Source organism: Polypterus senegalus, chromosome 3 (genome assembly GCF_016835505.1).
Source record: "Polypterus senegalus isolate Bchr_013 chromosome 3, ASM1683550v1, whole genome shotgun sequence".
Lineage (NCBI taxonomy): Eukaryota > Metazoa > Chordata > Cladistia > Polypteriformes > Polypteridae > Polypterus > Polypterus senegalus.
The window spans coordinates 36,811,681-36,833,778 of NC_053156.1; the positions used below are offsets into that span (position 1 = coordinate 36,811,681).

At 38.9% G+C, this 22,098-nt stretch overlaps 1 protein-coding gene across 1 annotated transcript in view; it reads left to right on the forward strand.

Annotated features, from left to right (window-relative positions):
• Positions 1 to 22,098, forward strand: part of tnk1 (tyrosine kinase, non-receptor, 1) — a 105,700-nt gene that overhangs the window by 25,982 nt on the left and 57,620 nt on the right. Inside the window, exons 2-3 of the mRNA XM_039746952.1 lie at positions 6,794 to 6,963; positions 17,674 to 17,744. Of these exons, the coding sequence (XP_039602886.1) occupies positions 6,798 to 6,963; positions 17,674 to 17,744 (237 nt within the window). The 5' untranslated portion in view covers positions 6,794 to 6,797. The remainder of the gene's footprint in view (positions 1 to 6,793; positions 6,964 to 17,673; positions 17,745 to 22,098) is intronic.

Below are 22,098 nucleotides of genomic sequence, written 5' to 3' on the forward strand. Positions count from 1 at the left end.
AATAGGCACACAGCCAAACATCTGTCATGGTTTCCACCTATTCACATCCTTTGTGAGCCAACATCACCTGTTCCTTCAAACTGATAATTAAGCAGAGATCTCCTAAAACCATCCATTTTCCAGTCCACATAATTAAATTTTTTGGTTGCAGAGGGGCCAGATACTGTTTGTGCAGCATCAAGCACAGGTCAGGAGATTTTGGCCATGAGATTTTTTCAAGTCACGCCCTCCTATCAACCATATTCAACTATGCACACAGACCCTCTCACCTCTCATTTGTGTGAATGCCTTTGACAGACACAGTTCCTGCTCTCTTAGCTCTTATACATTTTTACATTTTCCTCCCAATAAAAGAAGACTTATTATGTCTAAATCTTATTGAAGAATTTCATCCTGAAGGGTTATCAACAGAAGAAATGAGTACATGGGCAATCCTAGCACTGAGAAACACATTAATGTGAAATCTGTCGATCGTTTACACTGCAGATTGGTTAAATGCGTATCAATAGACTATGCTGAAACAGTTGTTGATGATCGTGTGGAAGATGAAAACATCAGCTTACAATATCCCGAAGAATATCTACAATCGTTAACACTGTACAGTCTTCCACAACCCGACTTACTGTTGAAAGAAGGATGTATCCAAGGAAGGTAATATAATAATAATTCTTTGCATTTATATAGTGCTTTGCTCACTACTCAAAGCACTCAGCAATTGCAGGTTAAGGGCCTAGCTCAAGGGCCCAACAGAACAGAGTCCGTTTTGGCATTTACGGGATTCGAACCGGCAGCCTTCCGATTACCAGTGCAGATCCCTAGACTCAGAGCCACCACTCCGCCAAGTAGGGCATGTAGTACATCCCCAGGGATAACATTAGACACCAAAAGAGATCTTAATATGCCATTCGTATTAAAACATTAACAGTTTCCTGTTAGAATAGCTTTTGCAAAGACAACTAACAAACCACAGAGACAAACATTTGAAAAAGTCGGTTTATTTATTAGAGAAAAAGAAATGAAATTTACTCACGTGCAGTTATATGTTGCGTTGTCACGATTGTCCAAGTCCAAACACAGAATCAAAATTCAATGTGATATTGACGAAAAGTAAATTCAAAAAAATGCTTTACTGAAGTTTTACAGTAAAAGTGTAAGTTTAAGTTTAGTATTTGAATGTTAATTTCAAATCCAAACAGAATGAAATTGTAAAACGCAACGAATAACTCTAACACAACATGAAACATAATTTACTTTCAAATTATTACGTTTTACAAGCCCCCTAGTTTACTAAAATACAGTACTGTTAAATATCCTATCTATCTATCTATCTATCTATCTATCTATCTATCTATCTATCTATCTATCTATCTATCTATCTAACACAGTGCTTTTAATCTTTATTTGTACTCATCTCTCAGTGCACACGTTTTGTTGATACAGTATAATGTAAAGCACAATGCTTACCAATCATTTGGCTGTTACTGCACTGGATTTCAGACCATTGAGTGAAGTGGTGGCGGACTTCAATACAAATGCTCAGTCTTGTATGATCATATGCCATTTTAGTTCATGAAAGGGTCTTTCGTAAGTGATTTATTTAATTAACAATATTTTAGTAAAAATACATACAGTATTTTGGTACGTTCTGAGCATATGCCTGGTCAATTTGACATGTGAATTACGCAACATGTATATTATGGAATTGTTTTATGCCCTTTTTAATATTGTTTACTGTTCTCCAGTGTTGTTCAACAAATAACCCCAATTATATCATTAACGTTTTTTCTTTTCATTCTGTGTGAAAACATGAGATCTAGAATTTTTATCAGCAAGCACTACAAATTACATGGTTTGAGTAATAAATGAAAAAATATTATTTTTGTGGTAGATTAAGTTTTAAAATGAGCAATAGATGAAAGAGTATTAGGGACCAGGCAAAAAATAAATAAATAAAATGAACAAGACAAGGCCAAAGTACTGATAAATTGTAAAGAAGAATCAAGCATTGCAATTAGAAGTTTAGATTAGAAAATACATGAACATTTAAAAGCCTAACAGAAAGCAAACTCTAGCAAAATTAAAATAAGTCAAAGATTTTTTTGGATTTTATCTCAAAATTAGGACAACAAGAGTACAGTGAGATTATTGTTTCAATGCTTCAAGGAATGATACCATGCATCACATATTGAGTATCACGTCACCAAAAACAGTAGGGCAAAAACTAGCAGTAAAAACTAAGTCAAACAAACATACACTGGGATTATAACTCTTGGGATCATGACACACACCCTCATCATGCTTAATTCAGAAATCCCTCTAAGATGCATGTCTTTGGGATATGCACCAGTTCTGCTAGGAGTGAAACAAAAATAGCAGCAAGAAATGAAAGGATCAGAAGAAGAGATGCAGGCAGGCAAAGATCATAGATAGATAATTCAAAAAAAGGGAAATTCACATAATCCAGCAGCAGTATACTGAAACAAAAAACAATATTAAATTAAAGAGTGATACAAATGCAGGTAAAACAGACAATAACTTTGTATAATGCTAACGTTTAACCCTAGGGTGGTATTGAAGAGTCGCATAGTGTGGGGGAGGAACGCTCTCCTCAGTCGGTCAGTGGAGCAGGACAGTGACAGCAGTCTGTTGCTGAAGCTGCTCCTCTGCCTGGAGATGATACTGTTTAGTGGATGCAGTGGATTCTCCATGATGGACAGTAGCCTGCTCAACACCTGTTGCTCTGCCATAGATGTCAATAAAGCCTGCCGTCCTCACCAGTTTGTCTAGGTGTGAGGCATCCCTCTTCTTTATGCTGCCTCCCCAGCACACCACCCCACAGAAGAGGGTGCTCGCCACAACTGTCTGGTAGAACATCTGCAGCATCTTATTGCAGATGTTGAAAGACACCAGTCTTCTAAGGAAGTATAGTCGGCTCTGTCCTCTCTTGCACAGAGCATCAGTATTGGCAGTCCAGTCCAATTTATCATCCAGCTACACTCCCAGGTATTTATTGGTCTGCACCCTCTGCACACAGTCACCTCTGATGATCACGGGGTCCATGAGGGGCCTGGGTCTCCTAAAATCCACCACCAGCTCCTTGGTTTTGCTGGTGTTCAGGTGTATGTGGTTTGAGTTGCACCATTTAACCAGGAAGTCATAACAAGAATGCCAAAATCTTTAAATAAGAGCCAAAAATTAAAGTCAAGAGGGATCCTAAAAAATCCTAAAGTAAGAAATCAAACAAAATAGAGATTAACCTATAAGTAAAAAGAAGCAGAATGTCTTTAATCTCAGGTAAAAAAAGGTCATCGTGGCAACGTCATACTGCATATTGACGTCATGCTCCATAGAATTCTATTTTGTATCAGAGGCAAAGAATAAACAAATGATAATGCAAATAAAATAGCACAAGTTAATTTTAAACAATAAAGGTGAAAAAAACAAAAGACCAATTCAGAAAAAACAATCTCCATTGTCAAAAACCCTAAATGAGTGAACAAAATGAAAATAATAATCATTTAAAAATAAAAAAGAACATTACAACCACCCTATGTTTGGATATAGCAGGTTGGAAAATGACTGACTGACATTACAACCCATACCAATACACCTAGAAATCGTGCAATGCTATATACAAACAGTGGCAATTTCAAGATTTCAACCCTGAACTCTGGAGCTAATCACCACGCCACTGGGTTCCCCTATACATCTGTAAGGCCAGCAGCATACTTCATGACTTCTAGACAGAGAGCGTGCCAAACTTAACTGCAGTTGCTGGATCTTGTCACCTTAACAATATAAAATTACATTACTAGAAATCAGAGAGGAAGAATGGATTCTATCACTGCCTCACAACTCTACAGCACACTTTTAAATTTCCAAAGTATTGTCAACTCTGTGCATCAGCTTATTACCTGAAAGCACCAGTGTCTATAGAAACGTTTTCAGCACCTCTCTTCTGTTTGCACAATACAGAACACCCTCCTTTCTTTTTCTTTTTCAGCTTTATTGCATGCATTATACTTCCAGGTGAGCCATTGGTTGTCAGCTCACACACACACACACAAGTCTGCACCTTAGTCACTGGGGATGTCAAACTACATAACTGGAGGCCTTCAGTGCATGCTACAGTTTGGCCCTGACTAATCTATGTAAATTGAGTCTACAATTGAAAAATCACTGGAAAAGTTGTGAAGTTCAATGGGGGCCTAAGGTATAGAAATAAGCCCTTTTTGGATGATGGGCTGCAGGAAAAGTGCTACATAAACATTAATTGTTACTGATAGTGCCTTTTTCAAAGTGCATTGAAAGATACAAAAGAAACATATACAGTAGACAAATACCCAAAGCAAAATACAACAAATGGTGACCAAATAGCAGAAAGTACAACTATAGATCATTGCGCTTTCAGAGTTCCAGTCTTGGAGTACACATTAGCCAATCCACAAAGTGTACAGCCTAGTCGGTGTAGCAGGAATATCTTTTTTGTTTTGTATGTATCTGTGTAGATACTTTGCACTTTTTTCTGTAAATAGTAATAAATCTCTTCTTATTACTATTTCACAGGGTATCCTGTGTTTTCTATCAAGGGGGATGACTCTTTTAGGCTTGTTTTTAGATTGTAGCTGGGCACATGGCTAATTAGGCATGCAAACTAGTCATTCGGTGCTGTGCTGCCAGCGCACAGGGTTCAGTGTTATACAGTTAGGTCCATAAATATTTGGACAGAGACAACTTTTTTCTAATTTTGGTTCTGTACATTACCACAATGAATTTTAAATGAAACAACTCAGATGCAGTTGAAGTGCAGACTTTCAGCTTTAATTCAGTGGGTTGAACAAAAAGATTGCATAAAAATGTGAGGCAACTAAAGCATTTTTTTAACACAATCGCCTCATTTCAGGGGCTCAAAAGTAATTGGACAATTGACTCAAAGGCTATTTCATGGGCAGGTGTGTTCAAGTCCGCCATTATCTCATTATCAATTAAGCAGACAAAAGGCCTGGAGTTGATCTGAGGTGTGGTGCTTGCATGTGGAAGATTTTGCTGTGAACAGACAACATGCGCTCAAAGGAGCTCTCCATGCAGGTGAAAGAAGCCATCCTTAAACTGTGAAAGCCATCCGAGAAATTGCTACAATATTACGAGTAGCAAAATCTACAGTTTGGTACATCCTGAGAAACAAAGCAAGCACTGGTGAACTCAGCAACGCAAAAAGACCTGGACGTCCACGGAAGACAACAGTGGTGGATGATCGCAGAATCATTTCCATGGTGAAGACAAAACCCCTTCACAACAGCCAACCAACTGAATAACACTCTCCAGGGGGTCGGCATATCGATATCCAAGTCTACCATAAAGAGAAGACTGCATGAAAGTAAATACAGAGGGTGCACTGCAAGGTGCAAGCCACTCATAAGCCTGAAGAATAGAAAGGCTAGATTGGACTTTGCTGAAGAACATCTAAAAAAGCCAGCACAGTTCTGGAAAAACATTCTTTGGACAGATGCGACCAAGATCAACCTCTACCAGAATGATGGCAAGAAAAAGGTATGGAGAAGGCATGGAACAGCTCATTATCCAAAGCATATCACATCATCTGTAAAACACGGTGGAGGCAGTGTAATGGCTTGGGCGTCCATGGCTGCCAGTGGCACTGGGACACTAGTGTTTATTGATGATGTGACACAGGACAGAAGCAGCCAAATGAATTCTGAGGTGTTCAGAGACATAGTGTCTGCTCAAGTCCAGCTAAATGCAGTCAAATTGATTGGGCAGCGTTTCATGATACAGATGGACAATGACCCAAAACATACAGCCAAAGAACCCCATGAGTTTATTAAAGCAAAGAAGTGGAAAATTCTTGAATGGCCAAGTCAGTCACCTGATCTTAACCCAGTTGAGCATGCATTTCACTTGTTGAAGACTAAACTTCGGACAGAAATGCCCACAAACAAACAGCAACTGAAAGCCTCTGCAGTAAAGGCCGGGCAGAGCATTAAAAAGGAGGAAACTCAGCAACTGGTGATGTCCATGAGTTCAAGACTTCAGGCTGTCATTGCCAGCAAAGGATTTTCAACCAAGTATTAGAAATAAACATTTTATTTCCAGTTATTTAATTTGTCCAATTACTTTTGAGCCCTTGAAATGAAGGGATTGTGTTAAAAAAATGCTTTAGTTGCCTCACATTTTTATGCTATCTTTTTGTTCAAGCCACTGAATTAAAGCAGAAAGTCTGCACTTCAACTGCATCTGAGTTGTTTCATTTAAAATTCATTATGGTAATGTACAGAACCAAAATTAGAAAAAAAAATGTCTCTGTCCAAATATTTATGGACTTAACTGTATATCCAGTGGCAGTACTCATTATGGTCTTCAACTGCACGCCTCAAATGAAAATAATGTGTTTTTTGTTTCTTAAATACATGCAGGGAGGTTGGTTGGAGTACTGATCAGGTCATGACAACACATATGCGTGAAGGAGATCAGCAACAATCTAACAGTACACACAAGTGAAAGTTCTGTGCAGGACTGTTACAGCTCTGTGGCGTCATGCTGACCTGGCAAAGCATTATGGGGCAGTGGAAATATAAAAAGTTTGCCTAAGTTGGCCGTACAGCAGATTAAAAGGAAAATATTTAGCAAACAATAGGTGAACACAACATATTTGCTCCAGAAAAACACTTTGGCAAATATTGCTGATCAACACAGTCAAACTCACAGTAGCAGAATGTCAAATACTGAAGTCAGAAGTGCTCCCATACTACTTAACTCTGTCTTGTCCATCCTTCAGGTTAATGATGCTACCAGACCAGAATGCTGACTGGTTGCTTCAGCTCCTCACTGAGGTTCAGTTGGAGAGATTCTACACACGGATCCGAGATGAACTCAATGTCACTCTCCTGGAACATTTTGACACTGTCAGATCATCAGACCTGGAGCAGATTGGAATTGGCAGGCCAGGTAATTGCAGAATTCACTTTTATGAGTACATTCAATAAAATTTTGTTTTCTACAATGTTGTTGATGAGGATCAAGCAGGGCACTGCTTTTGTTTTACAAAACCCTTAAATTTTGTGTATAATGCTGGAATTTATACAACTTTATGTGGCTCAGTAACTGAGGTGCTGGAGTTTAAAACAAAATGTTGTTATGTACATCTCCAACTTGCTGTGTGACCTCAGGGGAATCACTTAGCCTGTCTGTGCTCCCATTGTAAAAATGAGTTTTGCAATTGTGTATTAAATGTAATGACTGTATTCATTTACAGAGAGGTGCTACCAAAAATATATATTTTTTTAAATTTTATGTTGGTACTGATCCCCCAGGTCTCTTTTGACTAAAGAAATGCCGAATCTCTGTGAGACTGATTTGAATCTATAAGCACCTTCTTTTTCATATCCACTTAGTCCAGTTATAGGTTTGGGAGGGCTGATGTTATCCCCACAGCACAGAGAGCAAAGTAGGAATCAACTCTGAATAGTACACCAATTCATTACCATTCATGCCCACTTGTATTGAGGCAGTTCATAGTCACCAAAGTACCCAGAGATATGTCCACATGGACACAACTAGAATATGAAAGCTCCACACAGAAAGAGAATCAGAATCACTTTTATTCGCCAGAACTTAAAATACAGGAATTTGACTTGATAGATTTAGAGTTACTTATAACATCACATACAAATAACATAAATAGTCAGTCATTCATTCATTTCCCAACCCACTATATCCTAACACAAAGTCACAGGGGTATGTTGGAGTCAATCCCAGGCAGCACAGGGCGCAAAGCAAGAACAAATTCCAGAGCAGGGCGCCAGCCCACTGCAGGGCACACACACACACCAAGTACAATTTTAGGACTGCAAATGCACTTAACCTGCATGTCTTTGGGAGGAACATGCTAACGCCACACAGGGAGGATCCGTGAAGCGTACCCAGGTCTCCTTACTACGAGGCAGCAGCGCTACCACTGCGCCACCGTGCCACCCTTAACATAAATAGTAGAAGTTAAAAAGAAAAATTTCAAACAAGTTGAAGAATTGTACAATTATAAAAGAGATGTGCAAATGATGAAGTACAAGTGAAAGTGTGAGTGTGTAGTGTGTATGCACGTGCACACCCATAAATGAACATACACTGTAAACACACACACCTTCATACAGCACACGACAGAACGCATGAATATAAAAAGAAGTCAGGCCAAGTTACTGGTTTGAGTGGGTGATGGCTTTGAGAAATAAACTAATGAGGTGTCTGTTAGTTTTAGTTTTAATTGACCTGAAGTGTTTACCAGAGGGGAGTTTTTGGAATAAGTGATAAGCTCAGTGAGATGAGTCCATGGTGGTCCTTTTAAGATGGTTAGTGACACGAGAGATCTACAGGTCTATGACAGATGGAAAAGCACAGCCGTTGCTGAACCAAACCAGACAACAATGGAGAACGTGATCACACTTTCAAATATGGCTTTGTAAAACTGAGCTTTGATTGGCTGGGAAATATTTAATTTCTTTAGCTGATGTAAGAAGTACAATCGCTGCAATGCCTTTTTAGTGATGTAGGTGGTGTTAATGTCCCAGCTGAGAGTGTTTGTGATAGTTGTACCCAAAAATTTGAAGAATACCACTATATTGACTACAGAGTTATTCATTTCTAGTGGGAGAGGTGGTAACTGCTGTTTATGAAAGTCAAAGACCATTTCCACTGTCTTGGTGGTATTGAGCACTAGGTTGTTGGAAGCACACCAAGACACAAGATGAGACGCCACTTTTCTGTAAGCTGTTTTGTTACCATTAGTAGACCAATAATGGTTGTGTCATTAGCGAACTTAATGATTTTAACAGAAGGATCAGTGGACCTGCAGTTATTGGTGTACAAGGAATAAAGTAGGGGGGAAAGTAAACAGCCTTGAGGGGCACCTGTACTAACACAGAGACAGTCTGAGAAGTGTATTGTAACGTATTGCTTTCGGCTTATCAGAAAACTGTAAATCTATTTATAGGTGGAAGGATTCAATTCAGACTGTAGAAGTTTAGTTAACAACAGTTCAGGGTCAATGGTCAAAACTGAACTGAAGTCAACAAACAGTATTCTGGCATAAGTTCCTTAATGTCCCGATGCTCCAGCACAAATTGAAGGCCCATGTTGATGGCATGAAGCACAAATCTATTTGCTCGAGGCAGTGCTAGCATTTGAACATGGGCTCCTGCATCTGTGAGGCAGCAGAACTAACCACCGTGTTGATCTTTTACGCTAGCCTAATAAAATGAAAATGAAGTACAATTTGATTTAAAGGCCCCATTTTATGATATGACTGAAATTTTAAAGACCCTTATGATTTCATAGTGGTTTTCAAGTTTGGTGCTGGGAATTTAATGCGCTGCAGGGTTTCTTGCTTTTATTGTGATTCGTCTAAATATGTAGGTTGTGCTTGTACACATTTCTTCTTTTGCTTTTTATCATGTAAACCATTGCTCCATCAAAAGAACAATGACATTAATAATTTGGCCGGAAAAAATTAGACTGTTTTATATTTCTGTGTTTTTTATATATTTGTGAGTTTGTTTTTAATTGATGTTAGAAAGCTCTAACATATTTCACTATTCCACAGCATGTAGGTACAGGCTATTGAATTCATAACATAAAATAACACTCACAAACCCACTTAATCCAACTCAGGGTCAAGAGGTGGCTTTTTATCAACAAGAATAGAGGGCAGCACAAAGGTATGGTGGTTAGTGGTGCTGCCTTCCAGGATCAGCTTCCTGGTTTTAACTCATTCACCGCCTCGTTGTCCTTGTGGAGTTTGCTTTTTGCCATTGCCTTTTTCATCAGGAAGAGTAGATCAGAGGTGAAGTGGAGTAAAACTTTATGAATTCGACAAGCATATCTCAGGACATCATAATGGCTGCTTGCATTTGTCGCATGTTTTTAAATGAATGTCTGCTTAACCCTCAAAGTCATAGACTTTCCATTGCTGATACGTCATACATTTACTCTGTCATCCTCTCCATGCCATATAGACTCTATGGACAAAAGTATCAGGACACCTGTCCATTACACCAACAAGGACTTTAGTGACATTGCATTCAAATACATAGACTTTAATATGGAGTTGGTTCCCCCTTTGCAACTATAACAGCTTCCACTCTTCTTGGAAAGCTTTCCATTACATTTTGGAGTGTTTCTGCGGGAATTTGTGCCCATTCATTCTGTAGAGCAATTATGAGGTCAGGCACTGACGGTGGACGAGAAGACTTGGTTCACAATCTCCATTCCAGTGTTTGATGGGGTTGAGGTCATGGCTCTGTGTGGGCCAGTCAAGTTCTTCCAAATCAAAATCATCCAATAATGTTTTTATAGACCTTGCTTTGTGCACTGGGGCACAGTCATGCTAGAATAGAAAATGGCCTTCCCCAAACTGTTTCCACAAAGTTGGAAGCATAGCTTTATTCAAAATGTTTTGGTATGTTGAAGCATTAAGACTGCCCTTCACTGGAAATAAGAAGCCTATCCCAAACCTTGAAAAACAGCTCCACACCATTATCCCTCCACCACCTAACTTCACAGTTGGCACAATTTAGTCAGGCAGGTAATGTTCTCTAGGCATCTGCCAATCCCATCTGACTGCCAAACAGAGAAGCCTGATTTGTCATTCCATAAAACATGTTTCCACTTCTCCACAGTCCAGTGGTAGTCTGCTTTACACCAATCTATCCAATTTTTGGCATTGGATTTGGTGATGTGAGGCTTGCATGCAGTTGCTCGGTCATGGAAACCCATTCCATGAAGCTCCCGCTGCACAGTTTTTGAGCTGATTTTAATGCCAGTGGAAGTTTGGAACTCTTTAGCTATGGAATCAGCAGAGCGTTGGCGACTTTTAAGCACCATGCACTTTAGCCATCATTGACCCCACTCTGTGACTTTACATGGTCGTCTGCTTCATGGTTGAGTTGCTGTTGTTCTTCAACACTTCCACTTTCCAATAACGCAACTTACAGCTGACCACAGAATATCCATCAGGGATGAAATTTCATGAACTGTCTTATTGCAGAGATGGCATCCTATCACAGTACCATGCTTGAAGTCACTAAGCTCTTCAGAGTGACCCATTTTGTTTAACGAATGCTTGTAAATGGAGACTGCATGGCGAGGTGCTTGATCTTATATGCCTGTGGCAATGGGTCTGATTGAAATAACTGAGTTCAATAATTAAGAGATGTGTCCCAGTACTTTTGTCCATATAGTGTATGTTATATATGTAGGATCCATATTCCTGAATAATTTTTAACCACAGATAATATCCAATAATCTCTGCAAGTTTTTTCAAATGAGATACACAATATTATTCTGTCATATTTATTAATAACAGGGGTGCTGTGTTCCCATACTCATGAAGTCATATTTAAACAATGCCTGGAGAATTTACACAAAGAAAGTAGGAGCAGTTTTACAAACAACTTTGTATGGGTACATTTATAATGTGGAGTAGCATGTTATTAAATGTGCATCTTTGCCATTCATGAAGTACAACTTTGCAAGATGATTTACACAAAAATGAGTATTTTTTTAAATATACAACATAAATGGATGTATATTTATATGCAAATTTGTTTAGAGTATATATGTGCCTTGTCCATGGATTGTTCCTGATTCTTGTTGGAATAGGCTGCAGCTTCCTCTTGACCCTGCTTTGCCTAAGTGGGTTTGGATGATGGATAGGTGGATGGACAGATGCATAAATACTGTATATATAGCATCCATCCACCTTAGTTTTTTGTATATATAAATACTAAATATATAAAACACCAAGGGCTGTCCATCTGCCGTGCTATTAATAATAATACATTTTATTTATTTGCAGGTGCCTTTTTAAAGACTCAAGGGCATCGAACAATAGACAAAACACAGATTATAAACAAAAGTAAAATACAAAAGTTAATATCAGACAAAGCAATTGTAATCAAAGAGAAAAAGCAGTCTTAAACAAATGAGTTTTAAGTTTAGATTTGAAAAGTGAAAATGTTTCAATATTTCTAAGCTCATATGGTAGTGATTTCCAAAGCAGTGGAGCAGAACAACTGAATGCTCTGCTCCCCTTAGTGGTAAGACGAACAAAGGGGACAGTCAAGTGGATGGAGGAAGAGGATCTAAGGGTAGGCGAAGGAATGGCAACATGGAGGAGGTAAGACAGATATGAAGGGGCAAGGTTGTGGGTAGCCTTAAAAGTTAGTAGGAGAATTTTGAATTGAATTCGGAACCGAACTGGAAGCCAATGAAGCTGCTGCAAAACCGGAGTGATATGGTGAATACAGGGGGTTCTAGTAATGATGTGGGCAGCTTAATATACTGATATACTGAGGGTAGAAACTTGATATTAATCATAATCAAAAGTTTCTGACCTAATACGTTTTGCAAATTCAAAAAGCTTGAGGTAATGGCATCCTCGAGAAAATGACCTGTGGTTGTGTGTTTATTATGGAAAGTGATTGAGAAACAACATGGTAGAAAGAAAAAGAAGAGCAGGCACTTTGGCTGAACATCAGAAGCCAATTACATGATGAACAACACTGTAATAGGAAGAAAGAAATAGAAGACCAGTGACATCTTCTAAGTAGTGATTAAGTGATGAAGACCGAGAGGTCATGGTACATGCATGCCCAGAATTCACAATTATGTGTAAGAATTGTATTTATTGATCATTGAACATCAAACGTTATTAACGTCAATGAAGGATGGCACTGATAACCACCATAATGGCAGAAAGAAAAAGAATAAGGGCGACACCTGCTGAGCATCACGCAGATATCACGAATTAGCAAAGTTACATCAGCAAAGTTATTAGTGTCAAGCTGTGCTTTTTCATGTTGAAAATAAAACAAAGTTGCCAAAAGAGAACAGTTGCACTTGCTGTAAATGAGCCGCCAGAAGTTGTAAAATACATCAACTTATTTTATATATATATATATAAATGGGTGGAATCCCATTGTAACAAAATTCATGGGAACATAAAAATATTTCGTTATAATGGAAATTTTATTATAACGAATACAGGGAAATATGTATACTATTGTGACCAGGGTCACCGGCAATTCGCCATCTCTGATAGCAGCAGCACAAGGACAGCTCCATAGCTCTTCTTCTGCATCTGGTAAACAGCAAAACAAAGGCAAAGTACTTGGTTATCCTCTGCAGGATCAGGCTTACCACATACCCTGCTTGTCACACAATGTTTAGAACATTTAACACTGGGCTTTGACCTGCTCTTCCTTGCACTCTCATGGTCTGACACAACTGTGATTCTGAGCCGGTGGTGTTCTTCTAATCTGAAGATGGGAGCTAAACCAGGACAATTGCCCATGGCGTGGCTTCTACCCTCAATGTTGAAGTAACAGCTCCTATTTTGAATGAAGTCTTGAGACTGTACCTTCCTTCCGTATACCTTTTCCTTGGAACCCTGGACTCACCTTCCTGTTTCTCATGCAACTCAATGACCCAAGCTTGACACTACCTGTATACATAAACAGCACTTCTTAAACTGCAAAAAATATTTTATTTGAAACATTAGGTGTAACTTTTATTTGTATAGAAATACAGGTATGAATATGGAATGAAAATGAGATATTAGATATAATTTTTTTAATAGAAATATAGGTATAAATGCAGAACAGTACAGTATCCGCACACTACACAACTACCCACGCATACGCACGGTGGATCACTGACTCAGAATTCGGCAATGTGTCTGATGTCGTGCCTACACTCTCACCAGGATTGCCCGACACTGGAAATTTTGCAACAGACTGTCATTTTCTTTTGGTCTAACAAGAAAGAGACAGCCTGTTGCAGGGTTCCTGAGACTTGGCAAAAAGTGTAGATGCAACATTAAGTAAAGTTGTTTCAGCAGAACGGAATAAGAATATCAGTTATTGTCAAGTTGAATGAAATGCCAAAGAGAACTGGGAAGACTTTATTGAATCCACTGATGGAGCTTCAGAATCAAGAAGAGAGCTCAAGAGTGGAGCCACAAAGCTGGATGAGCACTCACTAAAAGCAACAAAATGGGCCTCTAGAACTGAGAGAAGGTTAAGGCTTTGGACTTCAAACCCTGTGCTTGTGAGTTCAAATCACGCTACTGACACTGTGTGACCATGACCAAGTCACTTGACCTGCCTGTGCTCCAATTGGAAAACGAAAAACTGTTCGACAATAACTCGGGTGCACTAATGATTGCGAGGACAAGACAAAATCTTTCATTCTGCTGGAATCTAGGCACTTCCAGGCAGGTGGCGCAAGTGCATTGAGAAGGGTGGAAACTACATTGAGAAATTACATTATTAGTTTTGTTAAGGTTCATTCCATTTTCTGATAAATCCCATTTTCTAAAGTTAGTTTGACTCCCCCTCATAAAAGAAGTGAACCAAAGCACTGAACCTTGAGGAATGACCCAGAATAAAGGCAGCATAGAGATGCTTCATTACCAAATGAACCAACAGTCTGAAGTGATAATTAATTAATTGATTGATTGATTAAACATTTTAGCCTTATTACATAGCATCCACAGCTTTTCAACCGTTTTTTCATAAGTGCTAAGAAATTCATACAATTTCCAGCAATATAAATAATGCCATACATGTTTGTTAAGTTCACCAGCTCTGATGCTAACTGATACTGGTGTGTCTTAGCGCAAGGAACACTGCTAAAAAAGTGGTAAAATGATATCCAAACAATCATATATTTACATTTATATAAAGTAATTAGTATGAATCTCATATCTGGATGTTGTCTGTGTGGAGTTTACATATTCACCCGGTGTCTGTCTGAGTTTTCCGTCAGATTCTTCACTTATCCTTTAATATCCCTAAAAGCGCTATCAGAGGACTGAATTCAAAGACACCCCAAAAATCAAAGTGAAGTAATGATGTGGCAGGCTAGTCCATTTTGCCAAAATTTCATTGCAGCAACTCCAAATAATACTCAGTAGTTTGTATGGCCCCCACGTGCTTGTGTGCATGCCTGACAACATCGGGTATGGCATGCTCCTAATGAGATGATGGATAAAGTCCTGGGGGATCTCCTTCCAGATCTGGACCAGGGCATCACTGACCTCCTGGACTTTCTGAGATGCAACTTGGCCGTGTTGGATGGACAGAAACATAATGTCCCAGAGGTGTTCTATTGGATTTAGGTCAGGCATGTGAGCATGGGGGCTCAGTCAATGGTATCATTTCTTTCCTCCTCTCACCACATGAGGCCAGTCGTTGTTGAGCACCAGGAAAAACCCAGGACCCACTGCACCAGCACAGGGTCTGACAATGAGCCCAAGGATTTCATCCCAAAACCTAATGGCAGTCAAGGTGCCGTTGTCTAGCCTGTAGAGGTCTGTGCGTCCCTCCATGGATATGCCTCCCCAGACCATCACTGACCCACCACCAAACCGGTCATGCTGAATGATGTTACAGGCAGTATAATGTACTCCACTGCTTCTCCAGACCCTTCACATCTGTCACATGTGCTCAAGGTGAACCTGCTCTCATCTGTGAAAAGCACAGGGTGCCAGTGGTGGACCTGCCAATTCTGATATTCTATGGCAAATGCCATTTGAGCTCCATGGTGCTGGGCCCTCAGACCACCCTCATGAAGTCTGTTTCTGACTGTTTGGTCAGAGACATTCACACCAGTGTCCTGCTGGAGGTCATTTTGTATGGCTCTGGCGGTGCTCATCCTGTTCCTCCTTGCCCAAAGGAGCACATACCGGTCCTGCTGATGGGTTAGGTACCTTCTTCGGCCCTGTCCAGCTTTCCTAGATTAACTGCCTGTCTCCTGGAATCTCCTCCATGCCCTTGAGACTGTGCTGGGAGACACAGCAAACCTTCTGGCAATGACACGTATTGATGTGTCATCCTGGAGAAGTTGGAATACCTGTGCAACCTCTGTAGGGTCCAGGTATCACCTCATGCTATCAGTAGTGACACTGACCATAGCCAAATGCAAAACTAATGAAAAAACAGATGAGGAGGGAAAATGTCTGTGACCTACACCTGTTAGATCATTCCTGTCTCATTGTTGCCCCTTTAGTGTACCTGTTGTTAATTTCATTGACACCAAAGCAGCTGAAACTGATTAACAACCCCCTCTGCTACTTAACTGACCAGATCAAAAGCCCAGAAGTTTTACTGACTTGATGCTATACTCTGATTAAAAAGTGGTCCTTTAATTATTTTGAGGAGTATAGTAAAATTTTGTTTTTACCAAGGACTCATGGCAGTAATTTAATACCAAGATCAGACTATGAATATAATATAATATAATATAATATAATATAATATAATATAATATAATATAATATAATATAATATAATATAATATATCAGGTATTTTTATTCAATTGTGATTTTGAACAGATGTTAAGTAGCCTTAGCACTTGTGGATAAAATTGTCACTTTATCCTGTGATACATGTGCTGATGGTCCTGAATGGTGTTTGGTAAAATGTGACCATGCAGGATGGCCGAGGTCTTTAATCTTATTGTTTTTCTTTCTGCGATTTTGTGCATTGTGCAGGTCCTGAACAGCATACTCTATCAATTCAATCTCCATTGCCTGGTTTAATGGCTTGACAAATCAAAATTTAAATAAGGTCAAGAGTTACAAGCCAGACATCCAAAATTATTGGTGTTAATGTGGGTGATATGTATATACCAGAGGGCAAAGATGAAGAAACTGGTAATCATCTTGGCTGATGGCAGCTACACTCCACATGCAGCACATGACTTCAGTGAGTAGGGAGAATAGTCACACTAAAAACTCTACAGTCTGCTCCAGGAATTCCTTTCTCCCCAGTGCTGTATGACTTTTGAGTAAAAACTTTGCAAGTACCAAAGTATTAGGAGCTAAGAGAGAGTTTATAAAAGTACTTTTAATATGTCTAGGTGAAATATTTGACAGTTGTGAGAAAAGCTATCAAAAAGTTGTTTTTATAATTGATGTAAAGACTTTTTATTCTGGACTATGTAGATTCAAATAAGAAGACAAATTTCATGCTTGCTTTGTGTAAAAATGGGTAAATAAAAAATGTACATGTTTATGCTCCCAATGCTCATGTGTCTTTAATTGGTATCTGTAAATAAGTTGAGTTGTCAACTAGAACAGCCACTGTGGCCCACTAACAAAGACTTGGCCTTGGAGCCATTCAGGGCTAGCTATGGACTAGAGATAGTCAAGGCCTAAAAATCAAAAGTTAATGTGTCTAGATTGACAGTTCACAATTTACAAATCAAAGAGTTGTACTTTAGAAATGTTTGTAGTTTAGAAATGGAGTCCAAGAAGGAGAAGCAGTTTGTTCAGGGTCACACAGCAATTCAGTGGCGTGAACTTAATGGATGGCCTTTTCATTTATTCTTTAACAACAACACTGCCCTGGACAGAGTGTATGCCACGGGGTAGGTGCCTCTGACCCTGAGGGAACACCATAATAAAAACACACCTGTGATGGTGAATCCGCTAAGCAGCAGTTGAGTGTTAAATAGCTCATGAGGGGTCATATTTGAAGATCTCATTAAAACAGAGTGCAAGTGTACTGGTTGTGGCCTTTGGGGATATTTGACACACAGATCACCCATCTTGTGCAAAAATAAATGACAATCATTAATTAATCCTTTATACTCCAATGCAGGCCAGAGGAGACTTACAGAAGCAATTAAGCGAAGGAAGGCCATGGCACGACCCAAATCCTGGATGGCAAAGGTGAGATATCACTCTCTTGGTTGATAACACCATTTAAAGTTGAGGTATGTTTATAGTTATGGTTTGTATAACACAATTATCAAGTATCCTCAGGCTTCAAGTATGCAAAACTCATTATCTATCTTTGCTTAACTTGTTTATAGCTTGTTATAGTGAGTGCCACTACAGACTACACTAAAACTTAAATGCAATAAAAAATACTTTGCTTATTTAGACAGTTGTCTACAACATAATGTAATAGTTCCAGTGCTCAGATCCTGTATAGAAATAATGCAGAGCTGCAAGAATGCCTATTAAGGATAGTTAAATTCTAAATGTCATCCTTTTGCCCATCTTGGGCATTTCCAAACTTAGGACTGATTACCAGGTATAGGAACTTTTTCTGACTTAGTATGCACCACCTACTGCCTCTCTCAGATCTTGAATGGTCTCACTACCTGCAGCCCATCTTCCCTTTAAAAGGGAATGCTACACCTGCCTCCTTCACTCACTTCACTTCACCTCAACTCTAACAAGAGGAGGTCATTTATACTTCTTGTGGTTAGCACTTAAATATTTTATTGACTGTAGCAAGTACTGCCTTCTGGTGGCATTTTGGGATATGGGGCTTCCAAACATAATACCTAATGCTGTGTTAGCATTCTTGGAGTCTTGTAATTATAGGGGCATTATTGTCATATGTCCATAGTGAAATTCTTGTTTGCATGTGCTAATCAATATCAAACTTGTTAACATGATTAGTGAGTATAACTACATTATGTCAAAAGCTTTTTCCTCCTTGCAGGAAAAAATCAAGGTGTTTAATAATTTTATTTATATATGTATTGTGATATGGAAGCTGTATAGCGCCCGACCTGACACAGACTGACACCAGAGGCATGTATAAAAACACTAAGACCTTTATTTTTCTTCAGCTGTAGGGCAAGTCTTCCCCGTGAACCCCTCAGCCACAACACAGTCCCAAACCACAGTACAGTCACCAAGCACCTTATCCTCTCACCACCACTCCTCCTCATCAGCAAGCTTCGTCCTCCACCTCCCGACTCTGGCTGCTGAGTGGTGGTTGCTGGCTCCTTTTTATCAGGCACCTGGAAATGCTCCAGGTGGTTGATTGCCGACATCCGGCTGCACTTCCAGGCAAGGGGAAACCAGTGCCCAAAAGGGGCCCAGCCGTTCCTGTTGCAGCACCCCATGGCGGTGCCTGCAGAGCCCTGGGGGAGTCTGAGGCACCGCTGCAACCCAGGGGTGCTGCCATCTAGAGTCCAGGGGAAGATACTGGGCTTCCCACCCTTGTCCCCCTGGCAGATGTGGTGAAGGGACGTCTCGGCCAAGCATGGGCCCAGGCCATCTGTCACAATATATATATATATATTTTAAATAATTTACACTTACTTATTTGGCTGACACCTTTATCCCAGGTGGCGTTCATCATTTATCATACAAGGTATTAAATTTCTTTTGGTGTTTAGCTTGGAGAAACATGGACAAGTGTCAAAATCTTTTGCTTGCTTGATTGGTTACAATTATTTGTGTTCTTAGTGGTCTTTTCATAATTGCATGTTCAGCCATTAATTAATATAAAAGTACACCTAATGCAAACACAGACCCTATGTTCAAAGGTCTAGAAGCAAATTATTCCCACCATTCACCCTCAGTGCGTCAATGTTCTTCATGCTCTCTCCCTTGTAGATGCGCAGTCAGAGAACGAGGCTCGAGATGACACCTATTAACAGATATGAGTTGGAGGGCATACTAAGTTTCTTTCTCAGATGCTTATATTTATAAAGTTCCCATAAGACATAAACATAATATAATCTGTGGCCTTAATTTGAATTTGAGACTCTTAATGGTTTCAAATAATTCCAGACACAACGTATCTTTGTTTTAAAAGTTTTAGAAAAATTCAAAGCAAAACAGTTCACACAAAAAATAGTGAAAAGTTTAATATTAAAGAAATGAAAACTTGTTTAAGAAAAGTTCTGTTTCAGGCTTATTTATATTGTTCTAATTCTCAAAGTTTGGTCATACAGTCATACTTTCAAATTTTCATATCAAAATGGTCAGAAGACTGTATGCCAGTCTGCTATTTGCAAATGTATCTGACAGTCCAAGCTAGTGGTGAGACTGTTTCCTAACTGGCTTAATTAACACTCTGTATACAGATAAGCTAAGAAAGTTCAATTTCATATTAACTTACGGGGGTAAAGGACTATACCATATACTAAGTAACTATTAGAGACTAATATTCAATTATTGAAATTAAGCAATTCTAACATTAACATTAAACATTTTAAGATTGCCTCTTACACCCTCAATTAATTAATTGATTGATTATTAATATAATTAATTGATAACTTAATTGAATTAGAAGCTATTGTTATATTTATTCTTGCAAAAACTCTCGGGTTTGAATTTGAGACCCAGTCAGTATCTGTGTGTATGTTCTCTAAACACTCTGGTTTTGCTCTCATGTCACAAACACTTGTACCTTAGGTTGACTGGTCACTCTTAACTGCCTGACTGTCTGAGTATTCCCTTCTGTGGACTGGTTCATCCACGGTTGGTTTCTACCTTGTGGTCAATGTTGCAGAAACAGGCTGACTGAATCCTGACAACACTGAACTAGTAAGTCTTATGGTCTGGCGGCCTAAAGGAAGAGAATAGTGAAGCACAAATTTCATACTAAAGGATAGTCTTTTAAACGTGCCAAAAGATCAAAGCTAGGAGAATGCAGTGACTAGCAAACTAAACTATGAACTGTAACCAAAATTTGTAGTCAAATAAAACACAGGAAAAGTGTAGATACCCTGTAAATTCTAAGCAGTAGAACATGCAAAATTTTTTCACAAAATCCATAACGATGGACAACAGGAGGTCTGCAATGCTGACTTTTTTCTGGGGGTGATGATATCACAGTTAGTGACGTCTTGACATCATGAGGTAGGAACAGGCGGTTGTTACTAACAATAGAAAACCTTCTGAGGCACAATACGGTGGCACACACAAGAACCAAAATTGAGGCACGGGAATAACAAAATGTGGAAATTTAGTCAAACAAAAGGCAAAAAAAGGAATAAAAAAATGAAAACAGTACATGATAAAAATCTTAAATCATACAAGAGTTTCCAGAACACTGCCAAAAATACCCATGGGGTGGGCGGATTTACCATCAAACCCCCGCAAGATATAAGGACAAGTACAGGATCTTTATGAAATACTAGATGTAAGCCCATTGTGTAAAAAGCCTGGACTCCTAGAAACCATGGATTCTGGCACTTCAATCAATCAATCGCATCAGTAGTGCATTACCGGCTAAGCAAGTTTCTCTGTTACACTGTGACTCTCCAAATAGCCCAAAAGTCATGCAATGCCTGCAAAAGGCAAGTCCCAAAGCAACCAAGTCCTAATAAAGAAATCTAATGGCGAAGTAAAAAAAAAATCAACCAGAGCATCAACCAGAGAAGGTCTAAATATCCAGTAATACAAAGCATAGAATAAACACAATAACTCACCAAAAACTCCCAAGAGCCTCTGAATGAACCACAAGGTACTGTGGGATTTGCTTCACCTTTGTAGGGAGGAGGGCAGTATTCTGCAGTGATGGGCAGGTGGCACCGCCTTTAGGGGGAACCATCCACAAAACACAAGAAACATAACAAAGGTTTATATACATAGGCTAAATAAAAAACAATCAATAATGCACATAATAAACACAAACAATATTAACATAAACAAAAGAATAAAAAAATGAACAAGGGAGACATAAAACAAAGATCTGAACCCCAACCAAAGGAAGAATCATGGCTAAAGTATAACAATTTCAGTCATGTTTTTTGTCCTTGTCCCCTTTTCTCTTTATTTAAATATTCTTTTGTCTTTTAAATATTATTTTTTAATATTGTTAATGTTGTCTCTTTTGTATGCCATATGATTAAATAAAAATGTATTCATTTATAATGTAGTGTTTAGGAATTTTAGCTTTGTGATGACTAGCTCTTTAAATTATATCACTTGTAAGCGGGGCGCATGGCCTACCTCATGCTGCAGCTCAATAAACACCCTACTGGTATTTAAAGGAGAAGCAGATGATGGAATAGCTGTCTTGGCATTGCTTCTGTTTCTGTATTTAATTTGTACTTTGTTTCTTTGTGAATTTTCTTATTCTGACCCCCTGCTCATGAATTAAGTATTGATTCTGATTTTGTAATCTTTCGAATTGTCTGTTTTTTAGGTTCTCTCTTTCGATTAATATTCAATTATTAAGGAGACTTTGCTTTGTTTAGCAGTTTTGACTATGCTATATTTTGGATGTTTAGCATTTTTAACTTTAAAAGCAAAGTCCTATGTCTTGTAA